General features: G+C 39.3%; 1 protein-coding gene across 2 annotated transcripts in view; it reads left to right on the top strand.

The window, feature by feature from the left end:
* cyb561 (cytochrome b561) overlaps positions 1 to 16861 on the top strand; it is a 47682-nt gene extending 30821 nt beyond the window's left edge. The window contains exons 3-6 of one of the 2 annotated variants that reach the window (XM_028455768.1): positions 10511 to 10609; positions 10680 to 10783; positions 10861 to 11018; positions 16261 to 16861. In XM_028455768.1, coding sequence (XP_028311569.1) covers positions 10511 to 10609; positions 10680 to 10783; positions 10861 to 11018; positions 16261 to 16453 — 554 coding nt within the window. In that variant the 3' untranslated portion in view covers positions 16454 to 16861. The remainder of the gene's footprint in view (positions 1 to 10510; positions 10610 to 10679; positions 10784 to 10860; positions 11019 to 16260) is intronic. The other variant, XM_028455769.1, reaches the window with a different exon arrangement.
* Positions 16862 to 17365: the final 504 nt, after the last annotated feature.

Genomic DNA, 17365 nt, shown 5'->3' on the forward strand with positions numbered 1-17365 from the left:
TTGATTTTCATCCTGTACAGCTGATATATAGGATTTGATCGGGTATTCCTTGCTAGGCGTGCTAAAAGGCGATTTGGTTTGTTAGCTAATTCGAAAAATTTTTGTTTTGTGACTAGTATATCCCTTTCTGCCTCCTTGTTATCAGGTTATTTAGCGCTGTCCTAGTAGATTTTAATTCAATAAGAGTTGCCTCAGATCTTGTCTTGTAGTAGGTTTCCTCTAATAATTTTACTTTATTTTCTATTTCCAGTTGTTTGGCAGCTCGCTCTTTCTTCCTTTGACTTGTATAGGATATAATCATATAAGCTTTATAAGTATCCCACACAATTCTTGGATCAGCTCCATTTTTATCATTAATTTCTAAAAATAAGTCTGTTTGGTCTGTCAAATATTTAACGAATTTTTCATCCATAAGTAGGGTTGCATTCATTCTCCAGGAGAATGAGCGTTCACTTGGTCTAGGAGGATGCATTGCCATCACCACAGGAGCATGGTCTGAAAGAGCAATGAGGCCTATATCAGCGTGTTCAACTAAGCCCAGGAGACATCTAGAAACAAACTTATAGTCAATACGTGAAGCAGACAGGTGGGGCTGAGAGTGAAATGTATATTGTTTTGAAAGTGGGTTATAATGCCTCCATATGTCTACCAGATCGAATTCTCTATTGATATTTAAAACAGCCTTAGCATTTTTAGATGCAGTTGCATGAGGGGGGAGTCTATCCATCATTGGGGATAGCGCACAATTAAAATCACCCCCAATTATGATGTTGGGACAATCCATATCAGCTAAATGTCTAAGTAATGATGCATAAAATGCTTCATCCTGAATATTGGGCCCATATACATTTCCCAATACAATAACTTCACCATGTAGTATCCCTTTAACCAAAACAAACCTGCCTTCAGTGTCTTTAAAAGAGGCTGTAACAGTAAATGGAAGATTCTTGTGCAATAAGATCACCACGCCTCTCTTATTTGTTGAGTGTGATGAAAAGAAAATTTGACCAACCCATTCCCTACGATATTTTTTGTGTTCTTCATCATTCAAATGTGTTTCCTGGAGAAAGGCTATTTGAATCTTGTCTTTTTTAAGAGAATTTAGGACAGCCTTCCTCTTGACTACATTATTAGAGCCCCGAATATTCCATGTATTTATCTTAATAAACATTAACACCCAATTATATTATGAATTGTGAGTCACCATCAAATTTAACCATTTTGTGGAAGAGGCCAGTCTGCAGCTCCAACATATAATAAGTTTAACCAACATAGAAATGTGCTCTGAGCAAAACCTGAACAAGCCCAGAAGCAGAGTGCATTACGAACGCACACTACCCTCAGAATAAAACTTAGAAGTGAGAGGAAAAATAAATAAATAAAAATATACCTAGATGTACTTTTGATTAAAAAAAAAAAAGCACAGCTATGGGGGTCAAAAGCAACAAGAGATAACAGCTTCCCCCGCAGGACTGCAGATGCAATTACCAGCATATCACATTGTGAGGAAGAAAAAGGAAACCTTTAAATACAGAGCACTCTTCTTAAGCCATGAAGCTCATTGTTTATATTGCATTTGGGTCATACCTGGAACTGTCCAAATGTGGTTAACCAGACAATCAGAGGTTAATCAGATGCTGACATTTTGTTGACGTAATCATCAATTTCCTTTGTGGTGGAAAATGAGGAGCTGGTGCCGTCAGAGTGAAAAACTTTGATGACAGCGGGGTACAGAAATGAGTATCTTATCCCAGCTTCTCTCAGCTGTTTACGAGCATTGGCGGACTCCTTCCTCCTCCTCACAACCTCCACAGAAAAATCCTGATAGAATGATACGTTGCTGCCGTCGATGCTCAATGTGCCTCTGTTTCTGGCTGCTTGCAGGATTTTCTGTTTGTTGGTATAATCATGCAGCCTCACCAGGACGGCTCTTGGCCCCTCTTTACCAGAAAGTCTTGTCGGTGGGCCCGTGCGATGGGCTCTGTCGAGCTTAATGCGGTCGGTTTGCATACCCAACACATCTGGTATCCACTTTTCAAAAAACTCAACCGGTGTGCGGCCCTCCGAGCCTTCGTTAAGACCAACAATTCTCAGGTTCTGACGTCGACTTTGGTTTTCAAAGTTTTCCAGACGATCCAATGCCTTCTGCAGCTCGCCTTCCAGAGCTTTTACCCGGGGTGCTGTTGCCGCCGATGTGTCTTCGAGGTCTGAGATGCGCTGCTCGGCCGTTCCCATCCTCTGTATTAAGCTGTCGAGCTTCCCCGAGAATTCGCTAACCGGTTTAATTATGTTGGCCAGTTTGCTGTCCAGCATCTTCTCTATGTTTGCAGTAACACAGTTCACTATAAGCTTGTCTCGTTGTTCACTTAACTCTTCGTTGTTGGCGGAAGCAGGCCCGTGCACTGCTTCGTCCTCCGGTCCCAGCTCATCGTTCGAGCTATCGATAGCCTTATTAGCATTAGCTTTAGCTCCCTTCTTCCGTTCGTGTTTCTTCTTCTTGTTCGGTCCAGGGTGCGCAAAAAATGCATCGAGTGGCATGATAAATCTATCGTGCACCTGACGGACCTCTCCACTGGTCAGAAAATGTTTGAAAAGTAAAGTTTATAGCAGTCCTGCAGGGAGCCGACAAACTCACGTCTGTTCGGGTGTGTGCATCACGTGATCCCCCCCGATTTTATAACTTTTATTCGTGACTATTAACTATTATTTTACTTCTCCTGAAAAAAAAAGAAGAAAGCTCAGGAACCTAAAGAACAGAATAATGTTAAACACAAATAAAGGACACAAAAAAACCCCCAAACCATCCCATATCCTTGATCTAATTAACTTTAACAAAAGTTAACCTGGTGGGCCGGCCAAAAAGAAGAAAAAGATGCGGTACTGGGCCAACCCTATACAGGGCCGTAGAAGCCAGTACCACATCCAAACTAAGAAAAAAAAAACCCAATCTACTCCAGAAAATCAACTGAAAACGAAAACAGGACAGCCGGTCCCATCAGAAACAAACAAAACATACCTAAACCCCAAAAAGAGAAGCGCAGGTGGAGGAGCAGGAACAGACCTCCGCCCAGCTCCGCGTCTGCAAGTGAATGAGCAGAGAGAGAGCGTGCACTCCAGGCCCAGCCTATTTATAGGCGGAGCCGTAGGCTTTTCAAGCGCCTGAAACAAAAAAATCCTCAAATTGGAAAACAGTATAAAAAATAAAGAAGAGGTAATTTAATCACAACAAAAACTACCTTATAACCAAGAAATAAAAAGAACAATGTCTTAAAGTCATATAAATGTTTAATATAACACAAAGAAACTTGCAAATACCTAACAGTAGCTAGCACCTCAATGCTAACATGTAGCAGCTAGCACCTCAATGCTAACATGCAGCAGCTGGCACCTTAATGCTAACATGTAGGAGCTAGCACCTCAATGCTAACATACAGCAGCTGGCACCTTAATGCTAACATGTAACAGCTAGCACCTCAATGCTAACAAGTAGCAGCTAGCACCTCAATGCTAACACGTAGCAGCCATCACCTCAATGCTAACATCTAACAGCTAGCACCTCAATGCTAACACGTAGCAGCTATCACCTCAATGCTAACATCTAACAGCTAGCACCTCAATGCTAACATGTAGCAGCTAGCACCTCAATGCTAACATGTAGCAGCTAGCACCTCAATGCTGACATGTAGCAGCTAGCACCTCAATGCTAACACGTAGCAGCTAGCACCTCAATGCTAACACATAGCAGCTATCACCTCAATGCTAACACGTAGCAGCTAGCACCTCAATGCTGAACATGTAGCAGCTAGCACCTCAATGCTAACATGTAGCAGCTAGCACCTCAATGCTAAACATGTAGCAGCTAGCATCGCAATCCTAAATATGCAGCAGCTAGCAAGGACATCGGTCCTCGTGGAGCAGACAGTGTCTCCAATCCACACTGGGCACTCGTACAGGGTTCAGAGCCAAAATGAATAAATCTATGAGTGACAAATGAACAAAGTAAGTGGATAAATGATTATAGTGGACAGTCAACCACTCTCTGTGGTAGAGGATGTGGGCGGGGCTCGAAGCGCTGCTACAGATAGCATCGTCTGACCCAACTTATCAACTGCTATGTAGAAAGACTTTCAAACTAAGTTCATCAGCTTCATCAGTTGCTCTGTTTATTTCATGATATCCACAGATATTCTAACCATTTTACACTGTTCAGTTTATACTTCTCTGGAATGTTCTGGACTAAGTGATGTTTTTCATTTTAATACAAAAACATTTGTTTTAGGAAGTTTACTAAAATCCAGAAAAGCATGAATATATCATAGTTAAATGTAAGTTAGTGCTTTGTGAACAATAATTATATTCTTTATTCATATTACACATTATGTTAACACACAGTGATAATAATAAAACTATTAGTCGTTTAAGATCATTTATTGTTTTCATTGATTCAGCCATAAACCAAAATTGAGAAATGTGGATTCTTGTGTCAAATATTGTTATATATTTCTTCTTTATTTTATTTTTATTTATTTATTCAGTTTATTTCCGACATGGTTGCATTCACAGAAGTTTTGTTATTCCTTTTTTTTTTTGTACTTGCCGAAAAAGGAGACGAGAGAAGCAGTTTGCTTATCTAAGTCCCATCCCTGTTTTGTACACAGAAAATTTACATCAAAGCTTGTCTCTCTGGTCAAACAGTCTTAGGTTGTTCTGAACACAATTTCTTTTTTTTTTTTGTCCTTTTTTATGTAGGATTTATTCTCATCTGTAGTCAGTGTTGTCTTTTTCATTCCAACTCTCCATCGTTGTTCGTGTATATATGCGATATCGTATATATATATATATGTATTAATTAATTAGAATGTCTCTATTTATTTAGAATTGTATTTTTAATCAAGTCCTACTTCTAGTTTTAAATGATTTGTATTGCTTATTTGTTGTATTTGTATAATCGTGTTGGCACTGAATGGCATTGTTAAAGGTATATCATTGTAAATCAATTCTCGATTCCGATTCTTTGAGTTGTGCAAGTCAACAGGTCGCAGATTTCACAAAATCATTTTTTAGTTTGAAAAAGCCTGTAAACAGGTAATTTTTATTAATTCACTTTGTTGATATGGTTTAATTTGGTTGCTGTAATGTAACTAGAATATTCAATTACAAAAGTCCCCAGTTGTAACTGTAAAAGTGAAACTTGCTGATATAAAACTACAAACAAGTTGTCATCAGTCTAGAAAACAAAGAGCTACAGGTAGATGTGAAACTAAATAAAACAAACTCAAACTCTGGAGCAGTCATGTGACAAATCAATCAATAGTTCTTTGTTGAGAAAGATTATTATTATTCTGGATACAGTGGAAACAGAAACTATAAATTATATTGTGAACCTGTTTATATTGTAGGGAACATATTCTATACAAATATGTAATGGAGTCTAAAGCCACAAAAAAACACCACTTTAAAAAGAAAATAGACCAATATAAGACCTCTTTACAGGTATTTGGGTCATCCTGTGCGACTTGCGTCAATGACGCACTGGTGACGACATTATCCAAGATGGCGGCGGCCCGGACTACAGCCGACATTATGTAATAAAAGCCTTAAAAGACATGGATATAATGAAAAGAGTGGATGGACGGAGGCATAAACATGAGGGCTTTCACACGGACACACATGGACTTATTAAACACACACGGACCTCGGTAAACTTAACCGGCTTCACCAGACGGCAGGCACTAGGACCCAGAGGCGGAGTAAATGTGTCCCCATACTGCATTCACAGGCTGTAATATCACCAGTTTATCATTTACTTGTTGTTAAAGCTACTATTTTTACCAGGGAGAAATTATTCCTGGTGATTGTTTTACTGGGCTTTACACCAGTGATTAGTTTTCTATCTCCCTTCCGCTCCGGTCTAAACTGACACCGTAGCCAGACACACACACACACACACACTGCAGTCGCGTTCTCGCATCTTATACAAACCCAGCGGGAACAAACATGGCAAGCCGCGGAAAAAACTAGTGCGGACATTTAGGAATCAAAAAAAAGAATCGAAATGCAAACATCTTCGTAACGGTCATGGAACCGGACGTACAGAACTCAGTGCCCAACCCTACTCTTTGCTGTGCTTTTACAAATGTATACTTTGTGGTTCGTGAAACTAAATTTCACAACCAACAAGTTAGCGGACATGTTTAGCTCCCGCCTCCTTCTCCTGCTTGTGTGTGTGAGTGTGTTACACACGTCACTCAGTCACATTAAGGAAGGTTGTGGTCATTATACAGGGTGGATTAAAGAATGAATAAAGGATTGCTTTATTTCGTTCTTCTCCTTGTTATTATCACATTATAAAAAAGTTTAAAAATAGCAGGAATTAGTGCTGGTCTCGAACGGTCTTGAGGGAAAATCCCGAGTCCAGGCAGCCCGAGTCCGAGACAAGACCGAGTCAAAATGCCCCTCAGAGTCCGAGACGAGACCGAGACCGGTCTCGAGACCAAGACCGAGACCGGTCTCGAGACCAAGACCGGTCTCGACTACTACAACACTACACTGTAGTGCAGTGGTTCCCCAAGTTTTTGTGCCCAAGGTACACCAAAGGACATGTAAAAATCTGAAGGCACACCTATTGTGCAAAATAGCCTTTATAACACGTTATCACTCATAACATGTATAATATCTGTAAATGTGCATAATTATTTACGAAAGCCAATATTAAAAAAATAAAATAAAAATAGGTAGAGAGTTTGTCGATTTATTATGAAATGAGTGCATACAAAGTAGTACATTAAAAAAATATTATTTTTGTGCAGTTGTATATTGCAATAATTAGGGCCCTATAAAATGTGTTTTAGTTTTTTCCAAATTCCGTGTTTTCCACATTAATTTTTTTTCTAATTGCTTTTTTTTATTTTTTATTTTATTTTTTAGAAATAATAATTTCTTCATAAAATATTGGTTTTTAACTCCAGTGAGAAAACAAAATAAATACTAATAAATAAATAAAAGATAATTACACAAAACTGTATGTCAAAAATAAAACAAGATGCAATTAAAAGGTAGATATAAATTGTAGTGACATGGATTATTCTAACTGTTCCTTTTTAATTCTTTATATGTCATATAAAGATGTATGAGAACAGCATTAATGTCACCCAATTGCAAATGCAATGGTTTACTGAATCTGATCAGATTTATTGATTAAGTTTTGATCAACTTAGTTTAAATTCACTAATTTAAATGATCCTGATGACATCATTCTAGACCGTAATATTTAAACAACAAATGGATTGTCTTGTCCACAGCAACAAACATCATTATCCACAGATGTTGTATAGCACAGATGAGATGTTGTTAACACACTCTGACTCAGTGAAACTGCTATTGTTCTCATGGAGCAGCGCTGCACGAAAAACGGGCGGAGCTTCACAGACACAGTAAAGTGGTAGCTCTGTATTTAGGAGTTACTGATGATTTGCGTAGTTTTTTGGCAGTTTAGACACGGGGTTTGGGGTGGTTTAGGAGCTGTTTGAAGTGGCCAGGACAGGAGTGGAGCAGGCGGTGCCCCTAGAAAACAGTCCCCAGAAACATTTCTCCTTAAAAAACAAACTTTCCTTTTCCTCACGGTAACAGCGTTTCATTTACAGGGCACTAAATAATAATGTATGGTTGTTGTCTCAAAATCACCATTTGAGAACCATTGCTGTAGTGTATACACTTTACATTTATGCAGGGGTGTACTCCGCTCTTGTGATTTCCATCGCATCTTGTGGTTCGGCGCAATGGCGCAGTGATATGTGTTCAGGCACTTCTGTGTATCCTGCCGTCCTAGTAAAAAGGAATATACAGTATATTATACTTTAATTGTCATATATATAAAGTTACATACACGAAATGTGTTCTCTGCATTTCACCCCTCTCTGAGGAGTAGTGGGCAGTAACGCTGGAGCACATGGGAGCAGACACATTTTTATTATCAGTTATTTCGCCTCATATCGCCTTGTATCGCCTTTGACTTGATCTGACGTGTTTGTGACACAATGCGACTCAGTGGTTGGAGAAAACAAATGATTATCACCTTAAATGTACTATTGCTGTGGTTAGAAGAGCAGAGGAAGAGAAAAAAGTGACTTAGCAGCTTAACACTCCGGTGAGAGTTTGAACCGGCTGAATTACTCCGCTGCTGCTGCTGACCCTGAAGCAGCGCTGAGACGGATTCACAATCACAATCGCCTCTTAAACATCCATGTGTTTTACTGTAATGTGCAGTTTTTGGCTGAGAGCAATAACAGTGTGTGAATAACAAAAGACAATCGCTTTAATGATCACTGATCACCCTCAGCGGGGCATGAAGTCTGCGTCTATAGACACGCCCACTCATGAATATGCATAAGTAGGCACCAAAACAGCTCGTTGCTCAGAAAGTCACTTTTCAGAGGCTAAAACTCTGGAAAACAGGCGAGTGTGGGAAAATAAACCTCAAATACTATGTTGTTGGGGTTCTTAGAACAAAATGGAGATGGGTGAAAAATGCATCATATGGGACCTTTAAATCTTGTTGTACCTGTTGCAATGACAATAAATAATTTAATCCATTCTGTGGTGTGTGTGTGTGCTTGTGCACTTTTTCCTCAATTTTTGGTGAAACCACACGGTCTTTAAAAGCGAACCAAGAGTGTTCATAATTTCCACATGAAATTTGGGATTCATATTTTTTACAAGTTGGAGGCAAACCATATTTAAAACAGTGAGGGGTGAATTCACTAAAGGTTCACCTAGTGACTGTGAAGTGGTGGGGGACATTGTGTTGAGAAGGTGGTGTTTCCGGTCAGATGTATTTTGGTGTGACTCAGTGTGTGCACTGTGATGTTAGAGGGCTATAGAGAAGTTCCTTGCTGAACATGCCGCCTCCGACCGCCGTTCATCAGCTCTATATTATCGAGAGAGTGGCTTGGCTTTATTTGGGCCTCGGAGCTATTTTTTTTAAATAAAACAAAATAAAATTATTTTGTAATTCACTCATCTTTTTTGTATTTGCAACTGTGGATATAACACCATATTAAGTTTTGTTTAGGACACACCAACATAAGGTATAATACTTCCATACAATATTACGGGTCTTTTGGTGTTTTATTAAAAATTTAACTTGGGAGCAAACTATGCAGTGGTGCGGACCTTCGTTTCTTCATAGCTACTTTGGACCTTTTTTGATCCAGCACACTGCTTCAAGTAAAGGGAAGTGCATGTTTTTTTTGATTGTGCTACATTGTTTTCTGGTTGACACAGCACTCCTTCAATGACTCCCGACTTTTTATGACCACAATCACGAACATTGATTGTGCTACATTGTCCGAACATCTTACCTGCAACACACTAACTGGCTCTGTGGTTCACAATTCTTGACAAAGTCCAAAACAAAGCAATATAATGAAATGGACCCGTCTGTTGATGTGGAAGTCCATTCTCAAGTGATTGCCCTTGTCACATTTGTAAAAGAAAACGAACTTGGCTCTCATAGATTATAACACTTTTCAAGTTGGAAATCTCTCTTGAGAAGAATAAAAACACTTCTTCACGTTGCTAAGTGCTTCTACAAAATGTTTCAAGCAGAGAAATGTTCAGGATGGCACCAATGCGACATCACAAAAGCCCCAGAACTCTTACAGGCAAAAACAGTGATCGGTTAAAATGTGCAACAGGAGATCTATAGAGAAGAAATGAAAAGACTTTTAAAAGAGATCTCCTCCGGCAGATCTCTCAGAACGTGAAAAACACCCCTCAATAATTCCAGCTACCCACAATGTCACAGTTCTCTTAATTATGTATTATCACGACAAAGTAGCTCACCAGGGGCGTCATTTCACTGAAGGCGCTCTGCGGGGCTGTGGGTGGTAGGAGCCAAGAGACTGATTTCTAGCATGGTAGCTCAGGGGTCATCTAGAGGAACAAAAAATGGCCAGTTTGCACACGGACAGGCTTTCTGTGGATCCCCCATATACTTACGTGGGTTTAGATGTTTTTGGACCTTGGAGTGTCACATCCCGGTGCACTAGGGCAAACAGCGCTCAGAGCAAAAGGTGGGCTGTGATGTTTACTTGCCTTAGCACTAGTTGTAGAGACAATGTCCACCTCAAGCTTTATAAATGCTTTACTCAGATTTCTGTCCATCAGAGAACCTGTTAAACACCTGAGGTCAGACCATGGTCTTAATGTGAAGACTACAGATGGAAATTAGCTTTTAAGATACAGTCTGGTACAAAGATCTCTGATTTTATAATTTAATGTATTTGTACACTGTCCTAATAAATGAATCATTGAAATTAAATGAAAGCTAATTTGTTCATTCTTGCAGACAGAACAAAGTCGGGGTAACAGATTAATCGGTTTACTTTAATATTCATTGTCAGTAGCCTGGGAGGACCTTTCTGTATCTGGTATTTTATGAACGTAAAATAATTAGGGGTCTTTAATTCCACTGAATGATCTAAACCTTCTGAACCTTGTTTCTCTGCAGCCATCTTGGTCTACAGAGTGTTTAGTAATGAGGCGAAGAAGAATGTAAAGATACTTCATGGTGTCATCCATTTCTTTGCACTGATCATCAGCATCGTTGGTGAGAGAAATGTTGATTTGTTTAATCTAACAGATCAAAGTGGTTCTCTGATCATGCCTTTTCTCTGTAGGTTTTGTTGCAGTGTTTGATGTCCACAGAGCTTCTAAGATTCCTGACATGTACTCTCTGCACAGCTGGTGTGGCATGGCTACCTTCATCCTCTTCTGCGTACAGGTAGCACTTGCTCATCATGGGTGATGATAGCTTACAAAGAGTGTGATATAGACATTAATCCTTCTTTCTTCTACCAGTGGGTGGTGGGTTTGATGTTCTTCTTGTTTCCTGTCACGTCATCGTGGCTCCGAGCTGCATACCTGCCCATCCATGTGTTCTGTGGTCTGGTTCTGCTGGTCATGTGCATTGGCAGCTGCCTCACTGGCATTACGGAGAAACTCCTCTTCACCATTGCGTATGTCTTCCATACATATTTACTTGCTGTGCAAGATCACTTACCTACAATAGGTAGGTTATATTGTACAGCAAGTAAATGTTTTATACTGCGTTCACACCAAACGCGGTTTCTGCGGCACAAGCTAACAGATTACATGCAAAGTCAATGGTTTAGACGCGCTGGGAGGCGAATTATTCGCCGGTGGGGTGGCGCGGACTGTTTCGCGCGTGGAACGCGAAGGCTGCGGCAAGCGCGCTCCCGATTTTCGCGTTATTCGCCGTTCGCTTGAGTTGAAAATATTGAACTCCAGCGGCTGTTTCGCGTGACTCGCAGGCTCGAAAGCCAATCAGAGTCCTTGTTGGCAATGACGTCAGGCAGGCAACACGGAAACCAGTATTTTCACCCGTTCAACCATTGAGGAGAAGCTAATCGTAGCGGTGTGTGACCACCGGGAGTTGTATGACACGGCCTGTTATTTTAACCGGGACCAGGACAAGGAAGGATTTGGTGTGGAGGAGATTCAGCGAGGAGGTGGAGCAGCAGGTAAATGTTCTCTCTGTAGTTTTCATCTTTGAAAGTCGGCAGTGAATGAGGATAGCATTAGCTAATGATAGCATTAGCCGCTAACACCAGCTATTTTCACTTATGGGTTATGAGAGGAAAAAAAAGTCAGGAACCGTAGTGGGTCAGCTGCAGGAACATCCAAACGGTGGAAATACCCTGTGGTCATGTCCTTCATCGACCCCTTTGTTTCACCGCGAGAGACAAGCAGCAACATGGGGCAGAGGGTTGAGGAAGACAGGACCACAGTGTATGGTCAACCATCAGAGACTGGAGGTTTGTTTATCAGGTTAATATTCAGGCCTTTATGCATCACAGGGCTTCTTCTAGTGGTGGATCTAAATCTAGTATAGTGATTTAAAATCTATAGTAATGTGTTTCATATATTGTGTTTGCTGTCACTCAGAGGTAAACAATCAGATGAGTGATGAGAAGGACAGGGAGGGGGAACAGATAGTGCTCAGGGAGCAGGAGAAGATGCTGATGATGATGGTGCTACAGCAGCATCTCCTGCAGAAACAAGTGCAGCCAAACCATCTGATATGAACATGACAGAAGTTGTTTTGCATTCTGTTATAAATAAAATGTATCTATAAATGTTTGGTATATCAGTGATGACAATGTTGATCATTACCTCATTTAATGTTTAATTAAAATATATCTATATGATCTTATTTAAGTAACAGTGACTTGATAAGCTATTATATATATATATATATATATATATATATATATATATTGTTTGTTTATTTTTAAGGAAAAAGAGCAAAGAAGAGGCCCAGCCAAGGCTCTCCAAGAGAGGTGGAGCAGCTTATCCTACAGACCTTCAGGAGACCACCTCCTCACCACCAGCTCTGACTGAGGATGAGATGTTTTTCAGAGACCTGCTTCCTATCCTGCAAAAAGTGCCACCAGAATTTAGGGAACGTTAAATTTCAAAGTTTTAAACTTCTTGATTATCATCCGGTAACACTAAATTTGGAAAATTTTAATTAGGTTTTTGATTGGGCTGGATGGGCTGGGGTGGGCGGCACTCTTTGCATGGCAGGAACCACATTGTGAATAGTTGTTTATACTAGTTTGTTTATTATGTAAGTATTATAATATTGAAGTAAATAGTTTGTTTAAAATTGAGGTATTATGTTAATTTACATGGTGTTCTTTCAGAATTGTTGATTAAAAACACATTTTAAAGTGTACTTTTGCTTTCTTTTTAATTTCTATCAATGCATCTTAACAGCAATGTGTACACCACATCAAGGTTATATATTTTGTTCATACAAGAATATATAGTTTCCTCATATTGATTCTCTGTGAGAACTTTAATGCCTTAAATTACTTTCCGAGGTGAGGTTTCTTGGATTATTTCTTTCTGTTAAAAATGAAGCTGACAGACGTTTCTCTCCCCATTCTTCCTATTTATTATACACATGTTAATACAGTAGGAAGTTTGCTCTATAGAAGTATGTGGTTGGCTCTTAAAATAGTCGTTTTGGGTGTGCTGGTGCAATATGTCTAGCCATGGAACGGCTCCTGCAGACAAGTACGATGTGAAGACCTCTCGTCCATAGCTGTTAGCTGTGGTCCTGAAGGAGTCACCTGTGGCCAGATACCTGCACAGTGAACAACATAGAAAAGCTCAGATCATTGATAATCAGATATATATAATGTGGGTGTGTGTACGTGTGCATAAAAGGTGGAGAGATTAGAGAGAACAGGCCTTATCTCCCAGAATGTGTTGCCAGATCACAATAATTAACAGTAGTAAATAAATAATGATTTATTAATAAGAGTTAAAAACAATAAATATTAATGAAACAAGCCTCATCTTCCAGAATAGGTCTCCAGAGGACAAAAAATAACAATAGTAAATAATTTATTATAATGATTAACTTTTATTTTAGTTGTAATATATTTATGATAAAAACAATAATAAAGCAGGCCTTATCTCCCAGAATAGGTATCTCCAGAAAACAGTAATTTTAATAATTCTCTTTTAAATTCCCTTGGGATTAATATAGTATCTATCTTTATTGTGTATTTAAGAGATGTTCTGATGAATCATGGCATCTTCGGTTGCTTATGAAACTTACCGGAGACAGACAGACAGTTGTTCGGCTGCAGAGATGGAGCTCCGGTAGTTGGTATCCTGCCGGGACATCCGTGGGCCAATCCGACCCAGCAGGTCGTCGAATCGGGCGCTGGTCATCCACAGGTACCGCTGGAAGCAGTCATCATCCAGGTGTAGCTCCTGAAGCAGGCAGTGAAGCTCACCGAGTTGGATGTGGCGCTGGTTAACCTGGTGAAGCCAGGAAAGCCGACGTTTCTTCCCCTTCCGAGGTTAGGAGCAGTGAATTGACGGGGGTCCTCCATAGTTGATGGTGGAAACAAACAGAGCCTGGTTGTCGCCGTTTGGGAGTCTGGTGGGCGGAGCTTCGCTTCAGACGCGAATATGAAGCGAATAGGGAAACATTTTTTGATCCCGCGAATCCTGCGGAAGGTTTCGCGCGACAGACGCGAACGGTCCCGCAGAAACCGCGTTTGGTGTGAACGCAGCATTATACTCTAAACTTAATGTGTTTCATTTGCAGAGATGACACGTAATGAAGTACAAATACTTTGTTACTTACTTAAGTAGATTTTTCAGGTACTTTACAATACTTTTAGTATTTATTTCTCTAGTCGACGTTTTACTTTTACTCAGTTACATTTTCAACATAAATATCGGTACTTTCTACTCCTTACATTTCCCAAAAAGGCTCGTTACTTTATATATATTTATTATTTATTTATTTTTTTCTTTTGGCGCTGCAACACCAATGCGCGTCAACCGACTCAGTGGCTCACTCAGCCAGGATCAAACATACAAGTAATGATGATTAACTAAAGCTAGAGTGAAATTTCACTAAGACAATCAGTGACAGAGTTTAGGTAAGTGGGCATAGCTACCAAGCTTGTGCTGACAGTGAGAGGACAAGAAGCAATAATGTGGAGCCTGGAGCAGTCTGTTGATTTAAAACTAGTGTTTACAGCGTGGAAGTACAGTCACTACTTCAACCTGCTGCTGTAAAAAGAAACAAATTCTTGTCAAGTGTCCTCTTCATACGTAAGTTATTCTAATCTGATAAAACATCTCTCGCTATTAGGGCTGCACAGCGCTGTTAGTAGCAAGCCAGGTGACATCAGAGAAGGACTGAAAATATTAAAATGAGCACTACATCAAAGTGTGTTAGTGCTCATTTGAGTACCTAACATTTTACAGTGCAGACATTATTGCTATTCACATTCTTTTTCTTAGGGATACAAACATTGTCTGTCTCTTTTAGGTAGGTGCTCCTACTGTTAAAATGATCTAAAAAGGTAACCAGTACTGTTAACAGCAGTAATGTTATAGTGAAACTCTTGGTTTTTTCATTTTATGAAGTCAGATGTTGTCTGTAGGTTTTATTTAGCTGCCAATTTTGAATTGAATCTTATTTTATCAGAAAACATATCTGACCCATGACTCAGGCATTGAAAAATGAGTGCCACCAAGAAACAACCTCTGGTGCTCCTTTAGAACCAGATCAAAATTGTTGTGTGCACCCCTGGTTATGACATAAGAGCCTTATGTCATAACCAGGGGTGCACACAATGTTCAGAAGTGTGATGTGTTAACCTTAAGTGTACAATACAAATGCCTAAAGGACTATATAGTGAAGTACATTAGGATGTTTGTTCAAACAAAGCAGATTCCATATAAATGATCCTGTGTTGAATAGTTTTGCAGCCAGGGAATCGTACAACATAAATACTTTTTACTTTTAAAAGAACTTTGAGTACATTTCAGAGCCTGTACTTTTTTCTTACTTGAGTAGATATTTGGATCAATACTTTTTACTTTTACTCAAGTCTTTTTTTTACATAGGTATTATATTTCTACTCTAGTAAGGAATCTGGGTACCTTTGTCATCTCTGTTCAATTGGTTCGGTTTGACAAGAACCTAGCTGTGATGGCATGTCAGTGTTTATTGAAACCAGAGGTCGATTGATATATCGGGCCGATATATGGACTTTTTCCAATATCAGCCATCGGCTGATTATTTTATTTATTTATTTTTTTAATTGGCACTTTAGAGAAGCCATTAAAGGAAAACAGAAATAATAATAATAGCATGTGCATGGGAGAGGTTGAAGCCAATAGGCTTACAAATAAATAATAAGGATATAATATAATAGTGCCTGATCAAATATCCTTCTCCTATTATATCATTAATAGGATAAGGATTTTTGTTTTACTTGGTTGTGTACGGGTATATTTAAAGTTCAATAAATGTTAAGGGTTCTACTGGTGTATTTAATTTAATTTCTAATATATATATTTATATCATATGAGTGTTTCAATTGTCTTTCATAATCAATGTGTTTTTAAAAAAGGAAGTAAATTGGCTTCAAATATCGGCTTCCAAAATCTGCTTTAGATATTGGCCATCGGCCTTTGAAAATCCCATATCGGTCGACCTCTAATTGAAACCATTACTAGTTGTACTTTATATGTATGTATCAGTGACTAAAGAGATCGATCAAAGATTGGTATATGGAAGGTGAAAGTGATAAATCAGTGACATTGTAAGACAATCATTTTGGAAAGAGTTGGTGAGGGTGGACTATATCGTGTTTCTCTCACTGAATAAAATCTATCTTTCGTCCTCTTCTCTAGACCAACATACTCTCTATTTGCCTCTGAGGGAGTGATGGCCAATGTCTTGGGGATCCTGCTGGTTGGCTATGGAGTACTCCTGGTTTATTTGGTTACCAAGGAAGAGTACAGACGCCCCCCAAATCCAGAGGAAGAGTCACTGTCTGTCCATTTCAAAACCCTGACAGAGGGCGAGTCACCAACTTCACCTTGACCTACAATACAGTACATGTAGCGGATACCTGTAGGCTAGCTTTATTTTTCTTTAAGAAGCATTTCACGTTTAGTCTGGCATGTTATTATATAATGAAATGCATAACGTTGGTAGGAACACACTGCTTAGGTACTTTGAGCTTTACTAACAATAATTGCTGAACTTGAGGTCAGCGATGCCTTTTTTGGGTAACTCTTGATAACTAATGTTAGTGTGTTAACCTTTAAAATCATTTGGTTTTTTTTGTGTTCTATATGTATATGACTCCCCGCTACCCTGACAAACAGGAGCAAGTGGGTTTGAAAATGGATGGATGGATGGATGACTATGACTACCTCAGTGACGTGCCGTGACCACTAGGGTTGGGTAGGCACGTTGCAAATCGAGACCACCAATGACAATTTCATATGTTTCTGCTGTCAAGCGTTAATTCAATTCAAATCAATTTTATTTGTATAAAGCAATTTCCAACAGTCATCTCAATGCGCTTATCAATATATAAAATTCATAATAAGAAAGAAAAAACCCAACAAGATCCACATGAGCAAGTATTTAGCCATCTAACAAAATCAACATCATAAACACCATTAAAGAAACATAAACAATTATTTAATATAGCCTCCATACTCTCCCAACAAGATATATCTCATGACACGGCAGCACATCTGTTGTTTGTGTTGGAAACACAGAAACACTGAGAAAATGCAAACAACAACTTAGAACAGCCTCAGTGAGGACCATCCACAAAGTCAATCCTTCCTTTTGTTCCATTCACTGTGAATAGTATGAAACATGTTCTGACCTTTCCTTTGCTGAAGGTCTGGTAAATCAGGTGTTGGTCTCCCATCTTTTAAAAGCTCATTTTTCCTCCCTCAAAACAAAGTTTCTCTATCATCTCTAGCGCTGTCATCA

This window comes from Gouania willdenowi, chromosome 8, assembly GCF_900634775.1.
Source record: "Gouania willdenowi chromosome 8, fGouWil2.1, whole genome shotgun sequence".
Taxonomy (NCBI): Eukaryota; Metazoa; Chordata; class Actinopteri; order Blenniiformes; family Gobiesocidae; genus Gouania; species Gouania willdenowi.